This window comes from Gopherus flavomarginatus, chromosome 1 (assembly GCF_025201925.1).
Source record: "Gopherus flavomarginatus isolate rGopFla2 chromosome 1, rGopFla2.mat.asm, whole genome shotgun sequence".
NCBI lineage: Eukaryota > Metazoa > Chordata > Testudines > Testudinidae > Gopherus > Gopherus flavomarginatus.
In genome coordinates, this window is record NC_066617.1 from 153,524,559 (window position 1) to 153,549,456 (window position 24,898).

The 24,898-nt window shown below is 50.9% G+C and overlaps 2 protein-coding genes across 3 annotated transcripts in view; both read right to left on the reverse strand.

Moving 5' to 3' along the window:
* Window positions 1-1,141: 1,141 nt before the first annotated feature.
* Window positions 1,142-19,385, reverse strand: GNB3 (G protein subunit beta 3). The gene is made up of 10 exons (XM_050967548.1): window positions 18,979-19,385; window positions 13,184-13,285; window positions 12,007-12,045; window positions 11,701-11,807; window positions 11,373-11,436; window positions 3,541-3,703; window positions 3,392-3,458; window positions 2,355-2,556; window positions 1,694-1,910; window positions 1,142-1,320 (listed from the first exon to the last, which is right to left on the reverse strand). Exons 2-10 carry the CDS (start codon window positions 13,238-13,240, stop codon window positions 1,214-1,216), a joined length of 1,023 nt encoding a protein of 340 aa, XP_050823505.1. The 5' UTR covers window positions 13,241-13,285; window positions 18,979-19,385; the 3' UTR covers window positions 1,142-1,213.
* A 1,522-nt stretch (window positions 19,386-20,907) lies between these two features.
* P3H3 (prolyl 3-hydroxylase 3) overlaps window positions 20,908-24,898 on the reverse strand; it is a 34,026-nt gene continuing 30,035 nt past the window's right edge. The window contains exons 13-15 of one of the 2 annotated variants that reach the window (XM_050967190.1): window positions 23,189-23,264; window positions 22,529-22,669; window positions 20,908-21,640 (exon numbers count right to left, since the gene is read on the reverse strand). In XM_050967190.1, the coding sequence (XP_050823147.1) occupies window positions 21,422-21,640; window positions 22,529-22,669; window positions 23,189-23,264 (436 nt within the window). In that variant the 3' untranslated portion in view covers window positions 20,908-21,421. The remainder of the gene's footprint in view (window positions 21,641-22,528; window positions 22,670-23,188; window positions 23,265-24,898) is intronic. The other variant, XR_007776241.1, reaches the window with a different exon arrangement.

The window sequence follows — 24,898 nt, forward strand, 5'->3', positions numbered from 1 at the left end:
TGGCTGGCTGCTGGCTCATAGTTTCCTGAGCTTGATGGAGGGGCCTTCCCACATCCTCAGCTCCCTGAGAGGCTTTCAGTGGCTGACTATAGCAAATCTCAATCTCCTGCTCTCACCTTGACCCCTTGTGTACACCAGAGGGAGCAGCCAAGTGTTTGGCATCAGGTGGAAGTAGGCGGGAGACTGCATAGTCCTCCCAGGACACTAAGAGAGGAGGAGGCCCGTGACTTCTCCCTCCCCTGGGGCCTGCCTCTGGGAGTGAGGGGATAGAGCTGCATGCAGTAGACACAAAGAAGTTCCCAGATGATTATCCCCTGTGTTCCAAGCATCATTTGCAGTAGTGTAGTCCAGTGTCTGTCTCAAATGATGCAGCACATGCATCTCACTTGATCTCTTTATTTTGCCTGAAACTCCTGTATGATAGTTACATCTTTGAAAGCAGGGGCTGAGGTGGTCTACAAGCTAATGCAAGAGCAATACACAGCACATGTGGATGAGGGGAAGGGGACAGCTACAGGAATATAAACAAAAATAAATTAACATTTCCCTGTCCTTGATGCCCTAGATGGGGCAGTGAACTCCCCTTCCCCCATTTGCTGCATAGATAAAATTGGGCTAATGGCAGGGGGGAGGGAGTCCCACAGAAATTAGCCCCTCTTAGCAAAGCTCAGTGCAGAGTCCTAGCTGGCTAAAATCTCTTCATTCTACCTGTGTGTGCCAGGAGGAGGGGGTCTCTCTTTGGGAGGATTAGGGGAGGTGTGTCTGGAGAAATGGTTGTAGTTATGTGGTGGAGGGGGGTCCCTGCCTCAAGGTAGAGGTCTTTTGCAGGGAATGGTGTTTCTTTCTGGTGGGTGTTCGGGGTGGGGGCACAATGTAGGGATAAAATGGTGTGGAGTCAGTTGGGAGGAATGGGTATCACTGGGTGTGCAGTGCAAGATCCTAAAGCTTGTGAAACAGTCTCGCTTATCTGGGGTCCTACAACCTGTCCCAGGCTGAAAGCCTTATGGCATATTTAGGAAGTGGGTTGGGGGGAACAGCTAATGGAGGGCTCCTTTCTCCTAGACCCCCTCCTGCAGACTAGGGAGTCCCAACAAAAGACTCAGAGAGAGACATGCCTGTGACTAACAGGTAGAAATACCAATTGTGCTCAACTGACAATGTGTTTGGTGTGGACACCCTCCTCCCAATAATCTCCCTCTCCCGATCATCCTCTTCAGTTCCAAATCTTGAGGAAGCTGTCCCAGGAGCCAGTAGCCACAGCCATGCCATCGGCTGTCACCCCCAGGCAGCTCACCCTGTTGTCATGACCGGAGAGGATCCCTGAAGGGGAGAGAGCAAACATCATCAAAAGAAAAGGCGTGGGGGAGACATGCTACAGTGTCTGTGGGAACGTGGCCTACATGCCCATACATCTTATACACCATGCCAGCTGTGCACATCATCCTAGCAGGCATCTTCTGCATACCTTAACGCCAAGAGAAGGCATTTCCCTCAGCAGGAATGTAACCTGCCCTTCCTAGGAAAAGGGTAACTTACATTCCACAACGGAGAGCCTCTGAGAGAACTGACTCCCCGGCTACTAACCTGCCCCTCCTAGAAAAGGGGGCGTTGTCTCCTGTGGAGTGACTTGCTGGGGTTCCCAGGCCTCCATTGCAGTAGGCAGTCTTAACAGGCAACTCCAGAGCCCACTCACCCACACGCTCCCCCTTTAGGGAGTCCCAGATGTTGCAGTTAAAGTCGTCATATCCAGCCAGCATGAGACGTCCGCTGCGGGAGAAGGCGACTGAGGTGATTCCACAGATGATGCTCTCGTGGGAATAGACGATGAGCTCCTGGTCCGCCCGCAGATCAAAGAGACGGCAGGTGGCATCATCTGAACCGGTGCAGATGGCCTCACCGTTGGGGAAGAACTGAAGAGGGAGATGGCACCATTCATGCAAGGGACCATAATCCTGCCCCACAGCACCTACTGCACCAGCCTGCCCCCTATCCCAGTTCTGTCAATGCTCCTGCCATTCCAGCCCAGGCCCTGGATAAGGTACTTATCTGGTCCAATTACCATAGAGTCAGAGCATCTTGTTAATGTTAGTGGTTTTACACCCCAGCAAGGTAGGGAAATGCTACTGTCCCCTTTACGGCTGGGGACTGAGGTACAGAGAGACTGAGGAGCTTGCCCTAGGGCAGGGAACAAAACCCAGATCTTCCAAGTCCCACGTTAGCAACCAAACGATGTGAGCATCCTTCCTCAGATGGATGGCTCCCTACATACAACTATGACAGTGCCCCCATGATTGTTTCAGTCCTGGGCCTAAAACACATATTTGCTGCTCTCCCAGGCTGGACAGGATACATACACAGATGGCATTGATGTCCGACTCATGCCCTGTGAATGTCTGACGGCAGGTTCCCTCCCGTACGTCCCACAGCTTGGCAGTGGCATCACAGGCCCCGGAGATAAAGAGTTTGAAGTCTGGGGAGACGGCCAGGCTCATGCAGTCTCCAGTGTGACCCATAAACACAGTCTTCTGCTGTCCCGTTTCAATATCCCAGAGTGCGCTGTAAGGGGAGGAGAGGAGAGTCCTCAGGGCTACAGCAACAGAAGTGCTAGAGTCTTGTGGCCACGGGAGATGGACCAGCCTTAAGGCTACATTGGGACGTTTACCCTATTTTAAAAGAAAGAGTGGAAACTACGGCCCAGGCTACCTGACGAAAAAAGATGTTTTTACCAATCAAGTCAGCTTATTGCAACTGGAGCCTTCTTATCACATTGTGTCAATACAGCTGAACACCTATACAACCGGGCTACTGGTTGTGTTGTAGCCTAGGACTAAGGGCTTGAGCCAACTCTGGCCAGGTCTATGTTAGAAACTTTTGGTAGCACAGCAATGTTGCCTAGGGGGTGATATTGTAATTTTACTGGCATAAAAGTGCTGTTTGGCTTTGTAGCTTATTTTGCTCACTAAAGTGCTGAAAACTAGCAGCTACACTAGCAAACTTTCTAGTGTAGACCTGGCCTCAGCTGGAAAGAAAAACACCAAGTTTATTATACAGAAGGAGAGAGGAATCAGCCTCCCCTTTGTAGCCTTCCCATACCATACTTCTCTATGCCTCAGAATTGCCACCTCAAACATTCAAAAACCATGAGTCACGAGTTTCAAATGTAAAAAACTTTGAGTTTATTTTTGTTGTCCTCTTTTTGAGCCTTTAAGATGCACTGGGGTCACATTTTCCAGTTTTCTCTGCAACCATCAGAGCTAAAAACAGATTCTGCCCTAATCCCATGACTCCTGGGGCTGGAGCTTTAAGATAAATGCCACATATTGGGGACTGGCAATAAAATCATTAGTTGGTAACACCAAAGTCTGGTGAGAGAACGAAGGGAATCACTCACCAGGTGGTGTCTCCGGAGCTTGTCACGATATTATTGTCATCCAGGAATCGGCAGCAGGAGAGGTAACCTGAGGGGCAAGAATAATGAGTGATGAGAATAATGGCAGGGGCAGAGATGCCCTGGGCTGCAGAGGTGGGGAAGGTACTCACCTGTGTGGGCCGAGAGCTCCCTGCTCACTTTGACATTGCCTTCACGAGTCTTGAGATTGTAGATAGAGCACATGTTGTCGAGACCCCCACAAGCCACAAAATTCCCTGAGGGCGCATAGGCACAGGTCATGACCCAGGATGAGCGGAGAGGGATGGCATGAACCTGGGGAGAAATGAAACAGTCCTGGACTCTCCCAGCAAGAGAAACTGAAGAGCACAGGGCAAGGGTGCTGCCTGTTAGAGGAGCCACTCAGTCACAGCCTCTCCCAGCAGGAGGCACTGTAGGAGTCAGGGTGAGTAAGCTGGCTGTAGGGGAAGCTCCCAGTTTCAGCCTATCTCAGCAGGAGGTGCTTGTGGGTAATTGTACCTTTAAGAGGCTCATGTTATGTAACTCGGAGGCAGTTGGAACTGAGATAGTGAATGAAGCAGATCCCTGTGAAGCACTTTGTCTGAGTGATCACTGAACACCACATGGTACCAGGAGTGAAAATGCACTTAGACAGTACCCTGAGTGGAAAAATGGAGTGGTTAAAAGCCCCCACCAGAGCTGAAATGCTCTGGAATTTGGAAGACAGCTGGAGAAGTTTTCCACAGCCCTTCACTCTACATCTACAAGTCATGGGTGCCAGTAGAAAGGAAAACAGTCAGAAAGAAGCCTTATTTCTGACAATAGCTGGTCTGAAGTACTGGATGTGTTGAATAGCTTTCAGTTAACTTAGGCAGAGGAGGCTAACTATGAAATCATAGTACTGGCAGTGATATTTGAGTACTGCACTCCACCTAAAAATGAGACATATGAGAGATGTTTTTAATTAGAGAGAAGGGAACAAAAGGAAGGCGAAACTATGGAAGATTTTGTGTCTGATCTAAGGCTAAAGAGCCAATTATGCAGTTTTGGGAGCTTACCTGAGTCCCTTGTAAGAGACCAGGTCATGTTTGGGATCCGGAACAAAACACTTACAGACAGAGACTACTAAGAGACCGAGCAATTAGAATTTGCCAAGCAACAGATGTCACCCAGTCCAGACTGAAGCGCTGACACTGTAGACATGATGGAGAATCCAAAATACTGCAAGAAAAAAGACCTGAGGCCTAGAGGCATGCAGAACCCACAGTCCAAGTCAGAAACAAGAGATCAAAACTAGCTCAGGCACATCCACCTGCTGTAGTCAGGCCTCCCGACACCCTAGCATCAGTACACTCAGGTAGAGGAGGCAGCTTAGGCCTGAGTCTATGGCGGTAAAAAGTTTCATGTCTCTTTATGGGAGGCCAGTTTTAGCTGAAATGGACCTTAAACCATTTATTGCCATTGTGAAAAGGGCCTGGCAACCCTCTCGCCCGACCCCCAAGAATAAAGAGATTATTTTTTCAAAGTGATTTGCAAATGGAATACAAACCTGGAAGAGATCTGGTGCTTGCAGACACTTTCTAGAACGTTTGGCTAAACTGGAGCTAGATTTTGAGCATGACTGATTAAGGAAAAACTTGTCTGGATGAAATGTGGCCAGTGATTGCGAGATCCACTGCTCAGCATGATCCCCTGCAGAAGGTGATTAAGGCATAAGCACAGGGTGCCTGGGATAGCATATGCCCAGATCCCCTATTATCAATTTAAAAATGTAAACACTGAATAAGTGGGCACTGGAGGCTGGCATCATGGGCAAGTGTCAGCATAGTGACACTGAATGAGAGGTGATAGGTAGGGTGGGGACCCTGAAAGCAGCTTATGTTTGATGTGCTAGAGAACGGGGAGCAAGCGGAAGGATTCAAAGAGAGGGGTAACATCCGAGTGATGGGTTAGGAAAATGAGCAATGCAGCAGCATTCTGCCTGGATGTGGGTGGGGCAAGATTGCATTTGTCAAGACCAGAGAGAAGGATGTTGCAGTAATCAAGGCACAAGATGATGAGAGTTGGGTGGATGGATAGGAAAAGCCATATCTTAGGGCATGGCTACACTACAGTGGGGATCAATGCTATGAGATGGATCCACCAGCGGTCAATTTAGCGGGTCTAGTAAAGACCTGCCAAATCGTCTGCAGATCGCTCTCCAGTTGACCCCTGTACTCTACTCCTGACGAGAAGAGTAAGGTAAGTTGATGACCCTCTGCAGTGGAGACCTCGCGGTAACTCAATGTAAAGTACGTCGACTCCAGCTACGTTATTCACATAGCTGGAGTCGTGTAACGTAGGTTGACTTACCGCAGTAGGATAGTCTGCCTTAGAGATTTGGGGCACCACATTTCCTGGTGCCCCGCGCAGCTGCGTGCTGCTCCAGCCCCTGCTCCGCCTCTTCCGCATGGCCCTGCTCTGCCCTAGTCCCCACCCCCAGGCCTGCACTCACTGCAGGTAAGTAGAGTGACCCGGCCCCAGCCTGCTCCGCTCCCCTGGCTCCCAGCCATGCCACTGGCGGAGCAGGCTGGGGCCAGGGGGTTGTTCCCCCCCTTTCCCCCAGCTCTTTCCCTGTGGAGGCCAGGGGCCAGCCCCCGCCCCCCCCCCCCAGAGGCCAGGGGCCCCACACAGCCCCTCCATGGGGGGGCTGCATAGGGCACCAAAACGGCTAGGGACGGCCCTGCCTCCAGGGACACAACCTCGGAGCCTTCAGCACCCCTGCTTCTCACCGTGAGCTCCCTTCAGCAAGTCCACGTGAATTGGACACCTGGGAAAGACTTGCACACCCAGATGGAGCAATGAACCCCCGACTTCCTGACTGCAGTGACTCTCAGCCAGTGCTGAGTAAAAGCAGATGGGTTTATGAGCTGTCAGGAAAACAGCATAGAAAGTCCTTAGTTAACATAGAGCACTGGCTCTCAACCTTCCTAGACCACTGTACCCCTTTCAGGTGTCTGATTTGTCTCGTGTATCCCCAGGTTTCACTTCACTTAAAAACTCCTTGCTTCCACAATCAGACATAAAAGTATGGAAATGTCACAGCACACTAGTACTGAAAAATTGCTGACTTTATCATTTTTACCATATAATTATAAAATAAATTAATTGTAGTATAAATATTGTACTTAACTTTCATTGTATGATATGATATATAGAGCAATATAAATAAGTTATTGTCTGTATGAAATGTTAGTTGGTACTAACTTTGCTAGTGCTTTTTATGTAGCCTGTTGTAAAACTAGGCAAATGTCTGGAAGAGTTGATGTACTCCCTGGAAGACCTCTGAATACTCTCATGAGTACGAGTGCCTCTGGTTGAGAACCACTGACACAGAGAATGGAAAGATACAGCAGAGTCCATCTGGGTCAATTCAGAGCTCAGAGCCCTCTGACCCCTTTGTAGTCCGATTCTAGAAACTTCCCTCTGCCTCCAGCAGCCCACACAATACAACTCCCAGCCCCTTCCCAATCCTTTGTTCTTCAGTTCGTCACAACCAGCTGGCTTCCTATGGGGGGTGGGCGATCCATGGTCATTTGTTGCTAGGTGCCAAAAGTCCAGGCAATTGGAGTGGCTAGTGTCTCCTGGGACTCTCCACGGGCATGGGCCTCAGGTAGCTAGGCATTGGTCCTGCCTGTATCTCTGGGTTGCTGCAAAGAGTACACAACCTTCCCCCCCACACCTATTTAGCTATGTACCACACAGGGGAAACAGAGGCACACACAGTAGTCATCCAAAATTAAAAATATGAAAAATTCCCACTCTATCACATCTTCCCCCTTTGAGACAAACTGAGTGGGGTCACTTCAGCCAGTGACCTGGCAAAGTTTGAACCCACCAATGTTACCCATAGGCAGGGCCATCCCTAGACATTGTGGTGCCCTATACAGCATCCCTGTGGGGGGGGGGGCGGGGCTGGCCCCAGGCCTCCGCGAGGTGGGGAGAGGAGCTCTCATGCAGCCCTTAGCCCTTTTGCCACCCCAAAACCTTTTGGTTTGAAACTAGGCTGGGATCCTGCCCATGCCTCCCCCCCTTCATCTGCCAGGGAGTGAGGATCGCGGTGATCCCACATTCCTCTGTGTGCTAGCTGTCTTGGCTGCAGCCTGGGGTGTCCTTACCCTTGGTTGGAACCAGTTTACATTGGTTATTAACCCAGTCACAACTCTGTGGCTCTGGTATCTCAGCATCTGGTGAGGGATGCAGGATGCTTCTGCACATTGGCAGGTCCCCTCTGGAGTTGTGTCCCAACCCCAGCGCTGTATAAATACAAGGTGCTATCTCCCATCCCAGGGTCAACCCAAGTCTGAGTCCTCTCCCAGCTCTTTTTCATGAAGGGCTGTAATTTAGGCAGTGGTGCTGTTCTTCCTCATGCTTCTGCTGCTTCTCCCGGTCCTCTAGCTTTTGTTGCTCCAGCTGCAGCTCTTTTGCTCTCAGCTCCAACTACTTCAAATCTACTGATGGGAAACCAGGTCGTGAAGACCCCCCCTGCTGGATGGGGAACTGGGTCTGGTGGGCACCCTGCTGCTGCCTCTGCTGCTCCCAGACCCTCTTGAAGTCCCACTTGGGCCTGGAACCTGCTTCTTAGACTGGTCATCCTTCTCCAGCCGTGCAATCAACTGCGCCTTGTTGAGCTCCCCAACGCTTAGCCCACTCTCCCTGCACAGGTTTGCAATATTCTTCATAGGGAGATGGTTATACACCATTTCCTCCCTGTTTTCTTTAACTTCTCTTGTTTTACTGCTGCCAGCACTTCTGGTGCCTTCAGCAGCCAACTGTCTACTGGGTGCATTCGCCAACCATCCTCTGCTACCACCTGTCATGAATCCACAGGTCCGATGCTCTTGAATGGCTCTGGAACAGTCCTTTCGGAGACTCCTTCTGTGTGTCAGCCCCCTTAGGGTCACACTGTCACTACGGTAGGCCTCTTAGCTTCACTGCCTCCAGGGACCCAACCTCAAAGCCTTCAGCACGCCTGCTTCTCACCGTGAATTCCCCTCAGTCAGTCCACCTGAATTGGACACCTGAGGAAGACTTGCACACCCAGAAGGAGCAATGCATCCTTGACTACCTGATCTGCAGTGACTCTCAGCCAATGTTGTAAAAGCAGAAGGGTTTAATAGCTGTCTGGAATGCAGCATAGAAAGTCCTTAGTTAATATAGGAAAGTTACGCAAAGTCCACCTGGATCAGCCCTGAGACCCTCTGACCTCCTCTTTAGTCCCAGACTAGAAGCTTTCCTCTGCTTCCAGCAACCCACCCAGTACAATACCCCTGCCCTGCCGCTCCCCACTCCCCAGTCCTTTGTTCTCCAGCTGGCTTCCTAAGGAGGATGGGCCATCCATGGTCATTTGTTGCTAGGTGTCAAATGTCCAGGCAATTGGAGCAACCATTGTCTTCTGGGACTCTCCATGGGCATGAGCCCCAGGCAGCTAAGCATCAGACTCAACTGTATCTCTGAGTCACTCCAAAGAGTAAAGGACCTTTCTCCTAGTTAACTATGCACCACACAGGGGAAACTGAGGCACACACAATAGTTATCCAAAATATTATGAAAAATTCCTCCTCCGTACAAGCTCCAAATCAAAGATGACACCTGGGTTACGGGCCTGAGTGACAGGCAGTATGGTGGTATTGTCCAGAGCCATCAAGACAGGAGGTAGCAAAGAGGACTGTTATTCTCACTTCCCTGAAATAATTTTACTAGATTGAGTATATCAAATCTATTCTTAAAACACATGGTGTACCTAACCTCATGATATCTGACAATGGGCCACAGATTAGTGGGCATAAGAGTAAGCAGTTTCAGTGAAGTATTTATTTAGACATAACTGCTAGCCCCCATCATCCCCATTCCAATGGGTTGGTGGGAAACAGTCAAAATAATAAAGTATCTACTGAAAAATGCTGAGGAGTCAGATTCTGATCCATATTTAACTCTATTAAATTATAGAATGCCACCAATGGTGCACAAATTGTTACCTGTTGACATTTATTTCACAGAAAACAGAACCAGAATGCCTGTAACGATAGAAGCTGATGTCAGAGAAACTGGGGACTTGCAGATGTATAAAGAGACAGAAAAGGCCAAACCAAAAAAAAATCATTATGATCTAGGGTCTCAAGAGCTGCCAACACTTCAAGAAAATGACACCATGCATATCTATCACGGGAAATAGCTGCAAATAGCAGTGATTTCACCTGAGGTTGCCTCCCCAGACAGATACTTACTGAAGAGGAATAGGCGACACCTTCTCCAACTTCCACAAGAGAGGGAGATGAGGGGCACTGAGTTTGCCATATTGCCCAAGGAGGTCTCAGACAAGCAACAAGCACAGCAGGTTTAGACAGATGAGCCTGAGCACTTAGCACTGACAGAATAAATGGACGCAGCCTCCTGACAATAGCAGTACTGATATTTCAAGGTAGACCTGCAAGTCCAAGCAATGGTGCCCAGGGTTGTGAGTTTGATCCTTGAGGGGGCCATTTGGGGATTAGTCCTGCTTTGAGCAGGAGGTTGGACTAGATGACCTCCTGAGGTCCCTTCCAACCCTAATAATCTATGATTCTATCTCAGAGATTAATTGCACATTGTTAGTAAATACAGTCAGTAGATGGACTGGAAGTATTTGGAATTGTATGTTATGTAAATATTGATTGTAAATTGTTATCTTTAAATCTGGCTGGGAAAGGAAGACGTGGGAACTGTACCTTTAAGAGGCTCATATTATGTAATGCAGAGGCAGCAGGAACTGAACCACTGAATGAAGCAGATCACTGAACAACACAGTATGGCAGGGAGCATGGCAGTAGTTTGGCTGAGGGGGAGCTCCCAGCCATGGGCTCCAGGTTTATATAATTTTTGGTGCTGCACAGAATGGCTCCAAGCAGAGTTGTCCTGTCCATAGGAGGGATTGGGGCAACTACCCCAGGCCCCGTGCTCTGGGGAGCCCCAAGCTTCAAGGGGACTTGGGGTGCAGGCAGAGCTGTCCTGTCCATAGGACGGATTGGGGCAACTACCCCAGGCCCCGTGCTCTGGGGAGCCCCAAGCTTCAAGGGGACTTGGGGTGCAGGCAGAGCTGTCCCATTCTTAGGACGGACCGGGAAACTTCCCTGGGCCCTGCACTTTGGGGGCCCACGCGGTTCAGGGGGACATGGGATCCAGGGCAGCCTGGGCCGGTTAACAGGGGGCCTGGCGCCAGCAGCAGCAAGCGACCCGGCCTCAGCCCACCCCGCTCTGCTCCACCCTGCCGGCTCCCAGCATTGCTTGGGGGAGGGGGCGGAAGCCAGAAAGAGGTGGGGTGGGGGGCTTGGGAGAAGGAGTGTAATGGGGGCGGGGAGGGGGCAGAGAAGGGAAAGGTTAGGACCGGGTCGCTCGCTGCTGCCGGTGCCTGGCCCCCCGCTAGCCTCCCAGGCTGCCCTGGACCTAGAGCCGTCCTGTCCAGAGGACAGACCGGGGCAACTGCCCTTTGCCCTGTGCTATGAGGTGCCCTGCGCTTCGGGGTGATGCGGGATCCAGGGCGGCCTGGAGGGTTAGCTGGGGCCTGGCGCTGGCAGCAGTGAGTGACCTGGCCCCCTCCCTGCCCCCAGTACACCCCTTCCCCCAAGCCCCACCCCACCTCTTTCTGGCTTCCTCCCCCTCCCGCAAGCGATGTCAGGAGCCGGTGGGGTGCAGCAAAGTGGGGTGGGCCAGGTCGTTCGCTGCTGCCGGCACCAGGCCCCTTGCTAACCTGCCCAGGATGCCCTGGACCCCATGTCCCCCTGAGGCATGGGGGCCCCCAAAGCATGGTGACCCCAAACATTGGTGTAGCCGGGCCCACTTTCCTAAAAATTGGTTGAGCACGGGCACCACAGGCCCGTATAACTCGCTGCCTATGCTCCCAGTTACTCCACTCCAGGCCTCCCCTAGCAGGTGATCCTGGCTACTGGTGTGTGCTCCCAACTCTTACCTTATTGGTTGTGTAAGTGTCCCACACGATTAGTTTCCCATCTTGTGAGGCACTGACCAGGAGTCTACGAGAGAGGAAGCAGGCCCTGTTAGTGTCTCCCACTGGGCCACTCCCACCAATATCCCCCTCCCCCCCCCGTCACTGTACCAGCTCACATTCCCTAAATAAGCAGCAGGGATAGGGTGACCAGATGTCCCAATTTTATAGGGACAGTCTCGATTTTTGGGTCTTTTTCTTATATAGGCTCCTACTACCCGCCACCCCCACCCCGATTTTTCACACTTGCTGTCTGGTCACCCTAAGCAGGGGCAGCCAGCGTTTCACTCACTTGGAGTCCGTGCACCAGTGCATTGCATAGATCTTGGCCAGGTGCCCACGCAGGGTCCTCCGTGTACGCATCTGAATGCGTCCAACTACCTCCACCCCGGACACAATCTAGGGGGGTGGGAGATTCCCCCAAGGAGAGAGAGAGTTAAACCTCAGCCAGCAGGGAAGGGGGTTCTCCAACCCCCTACATTGCCACATGGCTCCATCCCTCATTCCCTCTCCAGGCTGTTCTGGGAAGCGCAGCCTGGGGGTTGTGGCTGATTTGCACAGCCACACCTGGTTGAGGTTCGCTAACACCATCTCCTACCTGAGCAAGTGTAGTGTCAGCACAGGCTTTCCGTGCATCCTGCAGGGAGAGAGGGAATAGCAAGAGACAGAGCGAACATGAGAGACAGGAGGCAAGGGCAAGAGAGACTCAGGTACAGGATTTGAAACCCTCTTTAGATTTACTTCCATTGTAAGAAACTTGGGCCAGGGACCGTCATTTTGTTTTGTTTGTACAGCACCCAGTGCAACAGGCTTCTGGGTCAGGGCTAGGGCTCCTGGGCACTATGGTAATAACACAAATAATCATAAAGAATAAGCTGGGGCACAACCCCCACCTTCTCCCCCACCCCAGGCCATAGGTGCCAACTTCTGCTCCCACTGGTGAGTGCTCGACCCCCCTCTGCCCCCAGCACCACCCCCACTCTACCCCTTCCCCCAAGTTCCCACCCCCACCCTGCCTCTTCTCACCCCTGCTCCGCCTCCACCCTGCCCCCATTCTACCCCTTCCCCAAGTTCCAACCCCACCTCTTCCCCCCCCACGTGTGCTGTGTCCCCGCTCCTCCCCCTCCCTCCAAGAGCATCCTGAGCACCACCAAACAGCTGTTTGGCAGTGGGCAGAAGTGCTGGGAGGGAGGGGGAGGAGCAGGAACATGGCACGTTCAAGGGAGGAGATGGGGAAGAGGCGGGGGGAGCTTGGCTGCCAGTGGATATTGAGCACCCGCTAATTTTTTCCCCGTGGGTGCTCCAGCCATGGAGCATCCATGCAGTTGGCGCCTATGCCTCAGGCTATACAGCTACTTTTCTCCACACTAAACCTCTCCACTGGGGTGCACCCCACGCACACCCCAAAGGACAGGGAGATTAAATCCTGAAAAGGAGAGGAAGGAATCAAATTCTATGATGTGACACTCCTTCCCTGGCCTCACAGACCACCCACCACCTGCCATTCATCTCTAGCACATGCCATGCACATTTCTTTCTTATCGGGGGCGGGGAGGGGGGTTAGTAGTTGCCTTCTTAGTAGGGGCTCTTGGGATTAAGGCAGGAGAGAGCTGAGGTCTCCCTGGTTGGGAATTCCCTGCTGTGGAGGGAGGGGCTCCTTCAGGATAGGGTTATTTTGGGCAGAGTGGAGCAGCTCCCTTGGGCTGGGATTCCCCTGAGCGGATGGGAGGCGGGAGAAAGTGAGGTGCATGGACTGGTTCCATCTCCAGTGTTACCGCAATCTGCTTCTTCAGCTGCTCGGCCTCTTGCCTCATCTGTTCCATTTCCCCCATCTCAATTGGCTAGTAATGGGTCCTCCACTCGGGATAGCCTGAGTCCTAGAGAGACCAAAATGAGGGGGAAGTGGGGGCTGTCAGAGGCCACTAGTTAGAAGGTCTCACCTTTCCCTCACACCTCCCATTGCTCAGCATCCCAAAGGGCTTTACACACTCCATATGCACATGGAACAGTTTACCCACCTGCTGAGATGCAGCAATCTCTGGGGTGGGACTTGGCAGCCATTTAACAGCCGCATTACAGGGCACTTTGGGACAGGAAGTGGAGTGCTGTATCTGGTTGAACCTGTGTGAGGACTGTAGGAAGGAGGAATTGATTCATCTCAGTTGAGCTTTGGCCAAGAAAATGTGATTCATTGTGCAACTCATGGGGAGAGTGACAGATCTCAGGCAATCAGGACTCTAGTTTCATATTTTCTCTAAAAACATCTCTAGCGTCACACAACACTGGGACCTGGGCTAACTCAGAACGGAGAGCGAATCAGCTACACAGCTCTCTGAAATCTACTTAAAATGTCCACTTTGCCCCAGTGATTCTAGCTCCTCCCCCAGTCTGCAGACCCCATCCTGTCTCCCACACACCTGCTCTTTGTTAGTTCAACATTTCCCCGGTGATGGTGTCAGATTCCCGGATGGGCCCCATGTGATTTGCATCTCATCTGTGTGTCAGCAGAGATCAGCTCCCAGGTTTGGAGGTTTCCTTAGGCCCAGCCAGCCCCGAGGTTAGTGACAGACCCTTCGCCAGGACCACAGCTTCCCAGGCGAGGAAGCACGATGGGTTGTACGTGCAGGATTTCTCCTTCCAGCACTGAAGGGTTACTTTGGCCAATACCACCAGGCAAGCAGGGGTTGCCTTAGCCCTGTTTGAGGGAATCCTTTCTTTCCACAGTCCGGGCTCTAGCTCCCAGTTTCCCTGCCCTTGGGGAGACAGCTCCCTGGGCTCATGGACCCTTCAGCACTGGGGGGATAGCTCCTGAGCAGCTTTGCTTTGGCTCAGTCTCAGTCCCTTCCTTGTGGTTGCTCCTGCTGGGGCCCTCCTCAGGCATATGCAGACAATTCTCAAATATCTCCTTTTATTCCTGGCTTTGCCGAGCCAGCTGGATTTAGCTCTTTGACTCTCTCCCCAGAACTCAACTCCACCACTCCTTGAGCCTTTCTGTGGCTCTTCCTTGAGTCCCCCCAACCCGAGCCACACTTCAAGGTTCTCAAAGCCCTATTCAGGGGCCCCTTGACAGGCAATGCAGAATCTCAGCTTTCATTACACACAAGTTGGTTTCTTGCTCTTTTTCTTGCAAAGAGCCTTACAAATGCAATGCAAGGACTCCAGGAAAGCCAAGGTCACAAGCCCTTGGATTTTTGGGATGGCCCATGGCTGCATTTGTGAGAGTCAGTGACCCTTGGGCTGGCCCTGATGCTTGTAGGGTGAGCCAAGGCTCCTCTCTGCTAGTTGCCTGTGGCTGAGTGGTCAGGGTCACCTGTGGCCACCCAGAGGGGCAGTTCAGTAGCATTAGAGGCAGCATATTCTAGTGGACTAAGTGGAGTATGGCCAGCAAATCAATAATCTCAACACTGATCCCAGCTTCCTCTGTGGCTGTATCCCAGGTCCCCCTGTTATGAAATGGGGTTAATAAGCATGACCCACCACATGGTGGGGCTGAGACAACCAGCTGATGTTTGATAGGTGAGGCACAAAAATCCCCCAGAATTCACAGGGAGGACTGGCTGCTTCCCCCCAGCTCCCAGCCTGCTTGGAGAATTGTTCCTCTAGTAAAAGTTGGCGACATGTTCCCTGTTCTCCTGCAGCAGCTGACTGAGTGGAGACAGGACCTAAAGATCCATCCCAGCACCAGCCCCACTAGTTCAAAAATCATGAATCGGGCCCCAAGATCATGAGATTTAAACCAAAAATATATGTGCCTCTTTGTTTCTTTGCTGTCTGGTTTCTGGGCCTTCTGGATGCACTCAGGTCCTGTTTCCCAGCTCTTCTTCCCAGCAGCAAGGGCTAGAACTGTATTTTTTAAAATGAAAGCTGAGATTCTCAGGTAGTTACGGAATCAGGAGCAGGGGCTTTAGGAAAAGCATCAAATATCATGAGATGTGATAAAATCATGAATTGGCAATACTACCAGACACACTTTTTATAGTCCATTAAGTTCTGAAGAAGTAGGGTTTTTTACCCACAAAAATTTATGCCCAAATAAATCTGTTAGTCTTTAAGGTGCCACCGGACTCCTTGTTGTTTTTGTGAATACAGACTAACACGACTACTTCCTGAAACTTAAGTTCAGTGTGTATTCCATACAGCCATCCCCAGCCCTGGAAATCCTAAGGCCAGACTGCTGAAGAACAAGAGTACCCCATAATCAGGATTCAGTTACCTTTCAGGCATGGAGGGTAATCTTCCCTCACCCTGCTTCCACCCTCCCGTGCCTCAGCAATGTCCTGAAGACTGTGCCCAGCTCTGTTCAGCTGCCTCCACTCTCATCAAACCAGGTAATTTCCCTTTCACCTTGCATGGACCCTGTGCTACAATCCTGCCATTAGTTCTCTGTACCTCCTCACTGTCACCTCTGTGTAGTCCTCAAGCTGCACCTACCATCTTGCAGTGCGTTTCTCTCTGGCTCATCTCCTCCAGCCTCTGCTCCTGAAATCCAGGCCCCTCTTCTGAAATCCTCATCTCAGTTTCCATCTCCTCTGGCCCGGACAATTGCAGCTTCCTCGCATCCAGCCTCCCTACAGCTGTTTGGCTGCGACACCCCTCCAGAAGCTTGCTTAAGTTGACTTCACGGATTTCTCTCTCCCCCCTTTCCACCATGTGGGGCTGAGGATGTCCTGCTACTCTGCAGCTCCTGCCACATTTGGAGCAGCCTCCTTGGATCCTCCACCTTACCCACTATCCATCCCATTTCCAGCCTCACCCACACATACCTTTCCTCCCTTAGCCTATTCAGTTGTTTCTCTCTCTCCTTGGCTGTGTTTTTAAACTCTGGAATTGGTTTGGGGGGGCCAGAGTTGTAGGAAGCTGCTACATGGAATGAAGTTGCAGAAGATGAGGGGTTTACAGAGCTGGTAGGAGGATCAAAAGGACAGAGGCACACTGTTAAGGAGGGATAGAAAAGCTAAATATAGAGGGAGTGAGAGAAGCTATGGCTCAGCCTCAGGTCTCCATCAGAACCCTTAAATCCCTTTGAGGAAACAATCTAAATGAAGTTTGGGAATTGTTTCCAGCCTCAGAAGGACAAGGAGCCACAGCTGAGAGATAAGAATAACTTTACCTTCCCCGTAGCCTCCACTGTGCCTCATCCCAAAGTGATTTGCAGAGAGTGAGTCATCTCCCAGCTCTAAAATGCAGTTGCCTCTGGGGAAGGACATGGCAGGTGCTTAAGAGTAATACTGCATGAAAATTTAGGACAGGAAGTGGAGGAGAATCCAGTCTCAGAATTGAATCAGTAAAGAAAACTAAAGGAAGCAGAATGGAACTATCCCAAGCTCAGTGGTTCTCAAACTTTTGTACTGGTGAGCCCTTTCACATAGCAAGCCTTTGAGTGGGATTCCTCCCCTTATACATTAAAAACTTTTTTTATATTTAACATTATTATAAATGCTGGAGGTGAAGCAGGGTTTGGGATGGAGGCTGACAGCTCATGATCCCCACGTAATAACCTCCCCAGTTTGAGAACCCCTTTCCAAACTGGAGATTGGCCCAGGACATTGGCGTTAACACCCTGACTTTGGGGGAAATACCCACGGATCTATCAAACCTAGCATAGATGAAGGGCCTATATTCTCAGAAACAGCTAGTGATTCTGGGTAACTCCATTTTTGGGTGCCCAACCTCAGATACCTTAAAGGGACCTAGTTTTCAGAGGGCAGGTGCTCATCACTTTCCAAAAATCAAGCCCCTTTATGGTGTCTCAAGGTTAAGGTGTCTCAAGGTGGGTTCCCAAAAACTGAGGAACCCCAAACCACTAGTACCTTTTGACAATATAGGTCAGCTTATTGATTAATGACTCAGCTGGAAGTAGGGTGAACAGATGTCCTGATTTTATAGGGACAGTCCTGATTTTTGGGTCTTTTTCTTATATAGGTTCCTATTACCCCCCACCTCGTCCTGATTTTTCACACTTGCAGTCTGGTCACCCTAGCTGGAAGCTGATACCTCGAACAGCACAGCAACCACTACCACTGTGCTAGGGCATCAGGGTCAGGAGTGACTTGGGAGAGAAGATGCCTCCTACTGAGTCACCCAGGCCACTGCAGCACAGCACCCCTAGCAGCATGCTGGGGTATTGGCGCTAGTCTGCCCTCTTCACTGAATTCCTCCATTGGCTTCTCTCATTATATTCAAGTTTCTTGTCTTCGCCACAGCTCTGCTCTTCTTGGTTTAACAGCTCGTCGTCTAGCATGTTTCTCCTCCTCACCCCTGCGGCTCCAATGAAATCAACGAACTTTCCTTTGCCTCTTCCCAGGCTGTCCTTTAGCCATGAAAAGCCTCCAGCCAGGGGTGCTGGAACAATCTGCATAGTGGGGGAGCTGAGAGCCCTTGAACCAACTGTAGCCCCTGTACATGATGGGAACCACTTCAAGCCAGGGGCTGTGGCAGTGCCCCTAGTTCCAGCACCTTTGCCTCCAACTGATCTTCCTCTGCAGTGTTGCCTATGAGCGAACAGTCAAATCCCAGCAGCCATTTGATCTATTTATAATAAACTAAGCAAATGTATCTTTGTTTATAAAAAATGGGTCTATTCAATGATCTTCATGCTCTGCCCCCTTCATGAATCACTCATGTTCCTGGCCTGTAAGCTCTTCTGGCCGGGGCCGCGTTAGTACAGCACTTAGCACCACTGACTGGGCATCTGAGTGCCACTGGAACAGGCGTATTAAACATCTCATAAACCAACTGTAATGGCTGAGTGGAGAGCGCCCCCCAGCCCTGCAGCACGGCTCCCCGGCACCACATTGGGACACTGGGGTGGTAAGAACACCTAGGGAGTCACCTACATCACCTCATCCTGTTTGAATGAGAAATGGAGAAAATCCTTGGGCAGGAGTGGCTGTGAGGGCAGCGGTTGAACCCTCTGGTTTATATCAGCCCACATGGTCTCACCCATCTTGGAAAGGGGGCTGCAGCTCAGCTGGGGCTGAGGAGCCTTAAATAGAAAAGTGAAAGGCACAGAAGGGTTGAGGATTAACAGGGGATGTCATGGTCCCTGTGTAATCCCTAGGCAGGTGCTGTGTACTTGCCCCGGTAACCCTGAGCATCTTCAGAGCTGGATAGAGAGATGATCCTCTTCCTCTGCTATGGAGATCAAAGGGCAAGGATAAAATTACCCTGATCTCACTCTTTTTCTCCAAATGGGACAGGAGATTGTTACAAAGAGCCGGGTGGGGAGCACAATGAGTGTGTGGGGTCCTATTGGAGTCTGACTTCCAGTTCCCTACAAGTGGGGTTATACACCCCTGTGACATGCTGGAAACTGCTGGGCAGGGGTGTCTGCATCCCATGTGCAACAGAGATGAGTTGATTTTAACCCCAACCTTCCTCCTATAGAAATATCCCCTTCCACAGTCTACACATCTATGTACAAAGTGAGACCCACACCCAGGTCCCCCCCCCAGACCTGCAGAGAGGGTCACATAAGGCTTCTAGGACCCACTTGGGCATACAGAACCTCCCAAATGCCAAAGAGAGGGAGGTAAACGCAGGACAAGCAGCAGCAAAGGAATGTCCTTACCTGGTCTGTGGGGAGAGGTGGCTGCTGTCCCCTCCTGGTTGGCACTCCCTTGGTCCCCTGGGGATTTAGTCCCCTGTCAGGATGGGAGCCCCTGGTCACGCTATGATCCCCCTCAGTCCTTCCCGTCCTGGCGCCAGCTATCCATACACTGTGTCCCTCTCTCACTCTTGGTGTGTCAGCCTCTCCCAGGACTGATCTCCCCATGGGGAGCTGGGAGGCTGTGTGTGTAGGGGGGAGAGGTGGGTTGGGGAGGGCTGATTCTAGGAGCAGCGTCAGGCAAATTAAATCAGACACCAGGGAGTTGGGGAAATCGGATTGGGACTTAATGCAAAGCAGGTGGTATGGGAGGAGATGGAGGGACAGGAGAGAGTGTGCTGCTTCTGAAGGGAAAAACACCACACAAAGATTTGACTCCCTTTGTTTGTTAGTAACAAACTAATCAGATGAAGATTAGGCAGAAAGAGCTAGGATCATAAAATGGGAGGTGGGAGGCTGTGCCAGACACTGAATCCCAACACTCTCCTGAGAAAAAGGCCCTCATCAGGATAGGACTCAGGTCCTAACATGACAGGCAGGGGAAGAAAGACCTGTGCCCCTTGTGGTATCCTGGCCACCCCCAGATAGAAACCCTCGTGTATGGGGGCAGGGCTGGGATCTGGCCCTAGGGGGATGCAGAGGTGGGATGGGGAATGGTATTGGGTGGGCTGGCAAAAGCATTTGCTTGAAGGCCTTTTGGCAGCTGCTTTTGCGGGATGCTGCTGCGGGGGATTATCTTGGCCTCAATCTCTTTTAATCTCTCCTGCAGCTTTGGCCCAATCCTGAGATAAATACCTTTTAATGGATCTCATCTGACGTCAGGAAGCATCAATCTAATTACCAGAGCCAGAGCTAGGCACCACAGCATTGCAGTGCCTGGTCACCTCAGATAGGACTATGGAGGCTGGTGAGAACAATCTGTCCCACAATCGGTTTCCAAGTCCTCTCCGAATACAGGGAAGAAATTATATAGGAGGAGAGATGTGACACTGCCAATGAATAGGGAGCAGGAACCTGAAACACACACAGTGCTTTTTTTTCTCTCAGCTCCTGGCCATAAAGTGAGAGTAATAGATAAAACAAGATGGGATGTTGCCAGGCGTGGTGGGGAATGAACAACTGGTTTCAGTAGATATGCATCAGAGCAACTCCTCAACGTCAGAGTGTAAAAGGTGTGGTAGCATCTGCTCAACCTTCTCATCCTCCAAAGCTCACTGGGATGAGATTAACCATACACAGCAGTTCTGACTGAACAGCGTCTGGGAACCAATGGCTGTGCATGGAACAATGACCCAATCATTACACTTGTATTTCTGTCCTGGGCTCCCCACACAGCTCTGCCAATGTCCTTCAGTCCTTCCCTGCAGCCCCGTTATTAGGCTGTCTCTGGCTTAGGCCTGTGCATTTCATGTAGCCTGGATTGTTCTCTGGTTCTAATCCCTCCCAGAAATGGGGTTATTGCTCTTTTCAATTCTCCCGCTCTCTCAGCTCCATATAATCCCATCTCTGAATGCTAATACCTTGGGTAGTGACAGCAGATTCTTCTTATCCCAGTCTGGAAAATGCTAAACGATACAACAGCCCTGCTCCTCCTATAAGTATTTGTGTGTGTGTGAGAAAGATGGTGGAGACCTTGTTTCAGGGCAGCAAGTTCCCTAGAGGAGATCCTCAACCTCGCAAGGGTCAGGCCCAGGCCAATCAGAGCATGGCTCTCCCTCCCCTCCACCATGTGTAACTGCTGGGAGGGGACTGAGTCTTTGGAGCCTAGTTTGTTTTCCCTCTTCCAGGGCTCAGTCTCTCTCCATCATTTGTTAATTAAATCTCCATTCCTTTCCCATCCACCAGGCAGATGACTCTTTCTTTCTCCAAATAGGCTCACAACTCCTGTCAGTCTCTGGTTGTTCATTTATCCTTTATTTCCTGCAGTCACACCCCTGACCCTCCTTTTCCCCATCTTGATCTTGGGACTCTCTGGTCTAGGGGGAGAGGGATGGCAGGTGCTTGGCCTGGGAATTCCAGATACTTCTCTCATTCTCACCCAATCTCTGAAGAGTAAGAAAATCCCCCACCCAAAAAGGTCTCAAGAACTCTCCTTCTGCTGCTTTGCTCCTATATATATATGGATGGTCCCACTGAAAGAGAGGACATGGGGGGAGCCTGGCTTGTTACTTCTCAGTGACTAAATCATTCTCAGGTCAAGGGAGTGAATACAGAGCTGGGCGCCAGGGCCCTTTCTGTTCTGTTCATGATGCCATCATTTCATTTGACACGTCACTGAGAAGCAAGCTGCCTCCTCCCCCTGTTTTTGGGGCAAGTTCACTAATAAATTGCCCTAAAGACCTCCACCCCATGTCCCAAAGCTACCAGGCCGGTGTGTATGGCCCTGCCTCCTGCTGTCACGCCTTGCTCAGAACTCATCCCTGGCACGCAGCTTCTGGGGTTGCTGCCCAGACTCTGAGCTAAACATACGTCTCTGGCTTGTGGATCTGGCTCTTCCCTTGGGCACAGGGGGCTCTGGTGAGGCCCCACCACTGTGGTCAGTGCTCATATGCTTCTCAACATCTGTGTGTGACAGTTCCTGCTCCACGTCCCCCTGTCTCATCAGGTCTTCAGCCTCCATCCGCTCCTGCAACCAGAGAGTAAGAGGGATTTGATACAGCCCCTTTCCAGTTGGGGTCTTCACCCTGCAATTCAGCACACATCCCTGCAATGGGACCAGGTAAACTGTTCTCCCCAGTAGGACCCCAGCCCTGTCCTGCGGGACTCACATATTGCCACCCTCAAGAGATCAAAAATCACGAGTCAGACCCTTAAAAATCATGAGATTTGCACACACACAAAAACCCAACCTCACAAAAACCCGAATCATAAGATTTTAAAAATATTTATTATATTGTGTTTTTTCGGTCTTTTTGTTCTCTGCCTGCCCATTCCTGTGTGTGTGTGTGTCACAAGTCGTGCTGGTCACTTCCTCACACGGATTGAGTTTTAGCCCCTGCCACAAGAGCTCTCACCCACACATCAGCCCATCCCCTCTCAGCAATTAACACTGTCCCCCACTGCACTCGGTTTAGCCTCCTTAGTTTCCATCAGTTCAGTCCCCGCAGCCTCACTTGTGCTCCTCCTGGGGTTCTTCACTTCCCCTTCCAGACCTGGGGCTGCAGTAGGGTCCCCCTCCCCCTTCCCAGGATGGGGGGGAGGCTCTTCAACCCCTCCTACACCTTCCAAGGCTGGTTCTTTCGGGGTTGGGGGAGAGGCATTGGCTTGTCTTGCTGCTCCCTTCCCTGGGATTGAGCTGGGCTTGATAGGGCAAATCTTCTTTACTGCTCTCCCCAGTGGAACCTCACCCAGCCCTGGTGGGAGCCCTCACACACTGCTCCCAGCACTAGGCCCTGCTCATGAGGAGGGGTGTGCTCACAAGCCGTTCTCCACCATGGGACCTGACCCTGTCCTGGTGCAATCCCCCCAGGCTTCTCCCTCCATGGGCCCCTGACTACCCAAGGGGCAGCATTACCTGCTCTGCATGTTCTGGAGAAAGGGTGTACCAGAGAGCAATGGCACAGCGCCTTCCACGGGTCACTGCCCATACGCCATGGGGATTCTCCCCTCCAGAGCTGAAGGCCACCAGCTTCCCACATTTGGGGCGTACCTGAGCCTGCCACAAAGAGGAGGAAGTGATAAATCCAGGGGTCTGATAGGCTACCCCACAGCCCTGTGAATGACCCTCCCCACATCAGCAATTCACCTGGGAAGCTGAATTGGGGTATGGCTCTTGTAGCATTAAGGAAGGGGGCTTTGACAGAGACTCTAACTTCAACCAAAAGCTGCCCATGGACAAGATGGGCAGCAGGGAGGGGTAGAAAGGGAGAGAAAGAGGAAAAGGAAGAAAGAAAAGAGTGTTTGGGACAGAAAGAGAAAGACAGACACACACAGGCTGGCAGGGAATGGGACATGGCAGCCAGGAAGGTGTTAACTTCTCCTGTGTCCTGAGATTTTCCTAAATTTGCCTTTGGCTGCCCCAATTTGAATCTGCAGAGTTGCTAGGGCTTTATAGGGATTATTCTGGAGTGGAGGGGCCTAGCACACAACTGGCTCCCCCTCCCCAGTGTCTGCCTTCAGGGCCAACTCGCATCCCTTCAGCTACTCTCCTACTCTGGGCCAGGCTCAGACTTACTGTAACAGTCACTGCATCCAGTTCAGTGAAGAACAGGTCCCCACCGTGGAAGTCATCATTGAGGTAGAGGATCCCACTGTAGAAAGCAGGAGACAGCGGCTGGATAGTGGAGAGTCCTCATTCCCCATATCTCCTGACCTGGCAAGGGGCTCCCTGCTGGGCTCAAACCTCCCACTCTCCAAAAAGGCTCTCGGGGTGGTTGTGGTATTACAGCCCAGTGAGCTTTATGGCTCTGCCAAGGCAAACTGGTTGAAACAATAATTAAAAACAATAAGAAAACTCCTTGAAGTTCATGATCTGATGGGGTGCAACTTGCATGGATTCTACAAAGGAAAATTTTAACTCACTGATCTCTTAGAAGTCTTTGAATGTGTCAGTAAAACATAAGGGAGAATCAATGGACATAATTTATTTAGACTTCCAAAAAACTTTGATAAAGTTCCACATAAGAAGCTACTGAAGAAGTGAAGTCACAGGATGAGAGGCAGTGTTATCATGGAGCAAAAACTGGCTCCAGTATAGAAAATAAAAAGTAGAAATAAACAGTCATTTTTCATCTTGCCTAAGGATTAAGAGCAGGGGCCTCGGGGGTCTGTACTAGGTTTAATATATTTATTAATGATCTGGAAAGGGCCCTGAGTAAGCAACAAGGAAGCAAAATCTGCAGATGACACAGTGTTATTTGGGCCAGTGAGTACTAGAGGGGACTGGGAGAAATGTCAGAAAGACCTAAACACACTAGGGGAATGAGCAACGTGGTGGCAAATTAAATTCAGTATTGATGAATGCAAAGCAACACACAGTGAAGGAAAATAATTAAATGATTTGTACATCTTGTATGGTTCTAAATTTACTGTATCAGCTCAGGAAAGTCAGGATGTCACTAGACAGCTGAGTGGCAACCTTTCCTCAATGAGGAGCTGTGGTCAAAAAAGCAACCAAGATGTTAGGATGCATAAGGAATGGGATGGGTAATGACATGGAGAATACCATAATGCCTTTATATACATCACTAGTGCGTCCTCACCTGGATACTCAGCACTGATCACCCCATCGCCAAAGGATACTACAGAACTAAAGTAGTTCAGAGAAGAGCAATGAGAATGATCAAGGGCTTGGAAAAACCATTGCATGAAGAGAGACTGAACAGACTGGAATCACTTGGGAGAGTTGCCTTAGAAAAGGGGGAGAATAAAAGGGGACTGGAATGGGGTGCATTCACCTATTTGCGAGCGCCTCCTGGTCAACTGTGTGTGTGCCTACACTTTCTTCTCAATTTCCTGTGTTCACAGCGTCCCCTGTTGGCCACTGCACTTGTCAGCCGGTTCTTTGGTGACTCGGCCCTCTGGCCAGGTCACACTCTGTCCACGTGTGAAACAAACCAACCCCTTCTGGGGTACACAATCCAAATGTCCCCAGTGTCCTGCAGCCCTCTCTGGGATCAGTTTTCTAAAACAGTCCCACAGGACCCATCACAGTATCCTCACTTGGGTGTGTACTTCTCTGCAGCCCTTCCTGAGCTCAGTCTTTAACCAGTCCAACAGGGCCCACCACAGTACCTTAGGTCAGTCCAGCCAGGTTGAAAGGCTCCTACTCTGGAACAGAACAGCATCCTGAGGGATTCTTCCCTGGGGACTCCTTGCCCTACTTGAGTCTTCAGTGACCCCAGCCTTCCTGCTGAGCCAGCTCTCTTGGACTCAGTTCACTGAT

Excerpts from the sequence above, each read along its gene's own strand:
- GNB3 (XM_050967548.1), bottom strand. The coding sequence starts at position 13,240 with ATGGGGGAAATGGAACAGATGAGGCAAGAGGCCGAGCAGCTGAAGAAG. Across the intron at positions 11,437-11,700 it reads CACTGGTGCACGGACTCCAA|ACTCCTGGTCAGTGCCTCAC; the intron begins GTGAGTGAAACG and ends CCTCTCTCGTAG. Across the intron at positions 1,911-2,354 it reads CGGACATCAATGCCATCTGT|TTCTTCCCCAACGGTGAGGC; the intron begins GTATGTATCCTG and ends CTCCCTCTTCAG.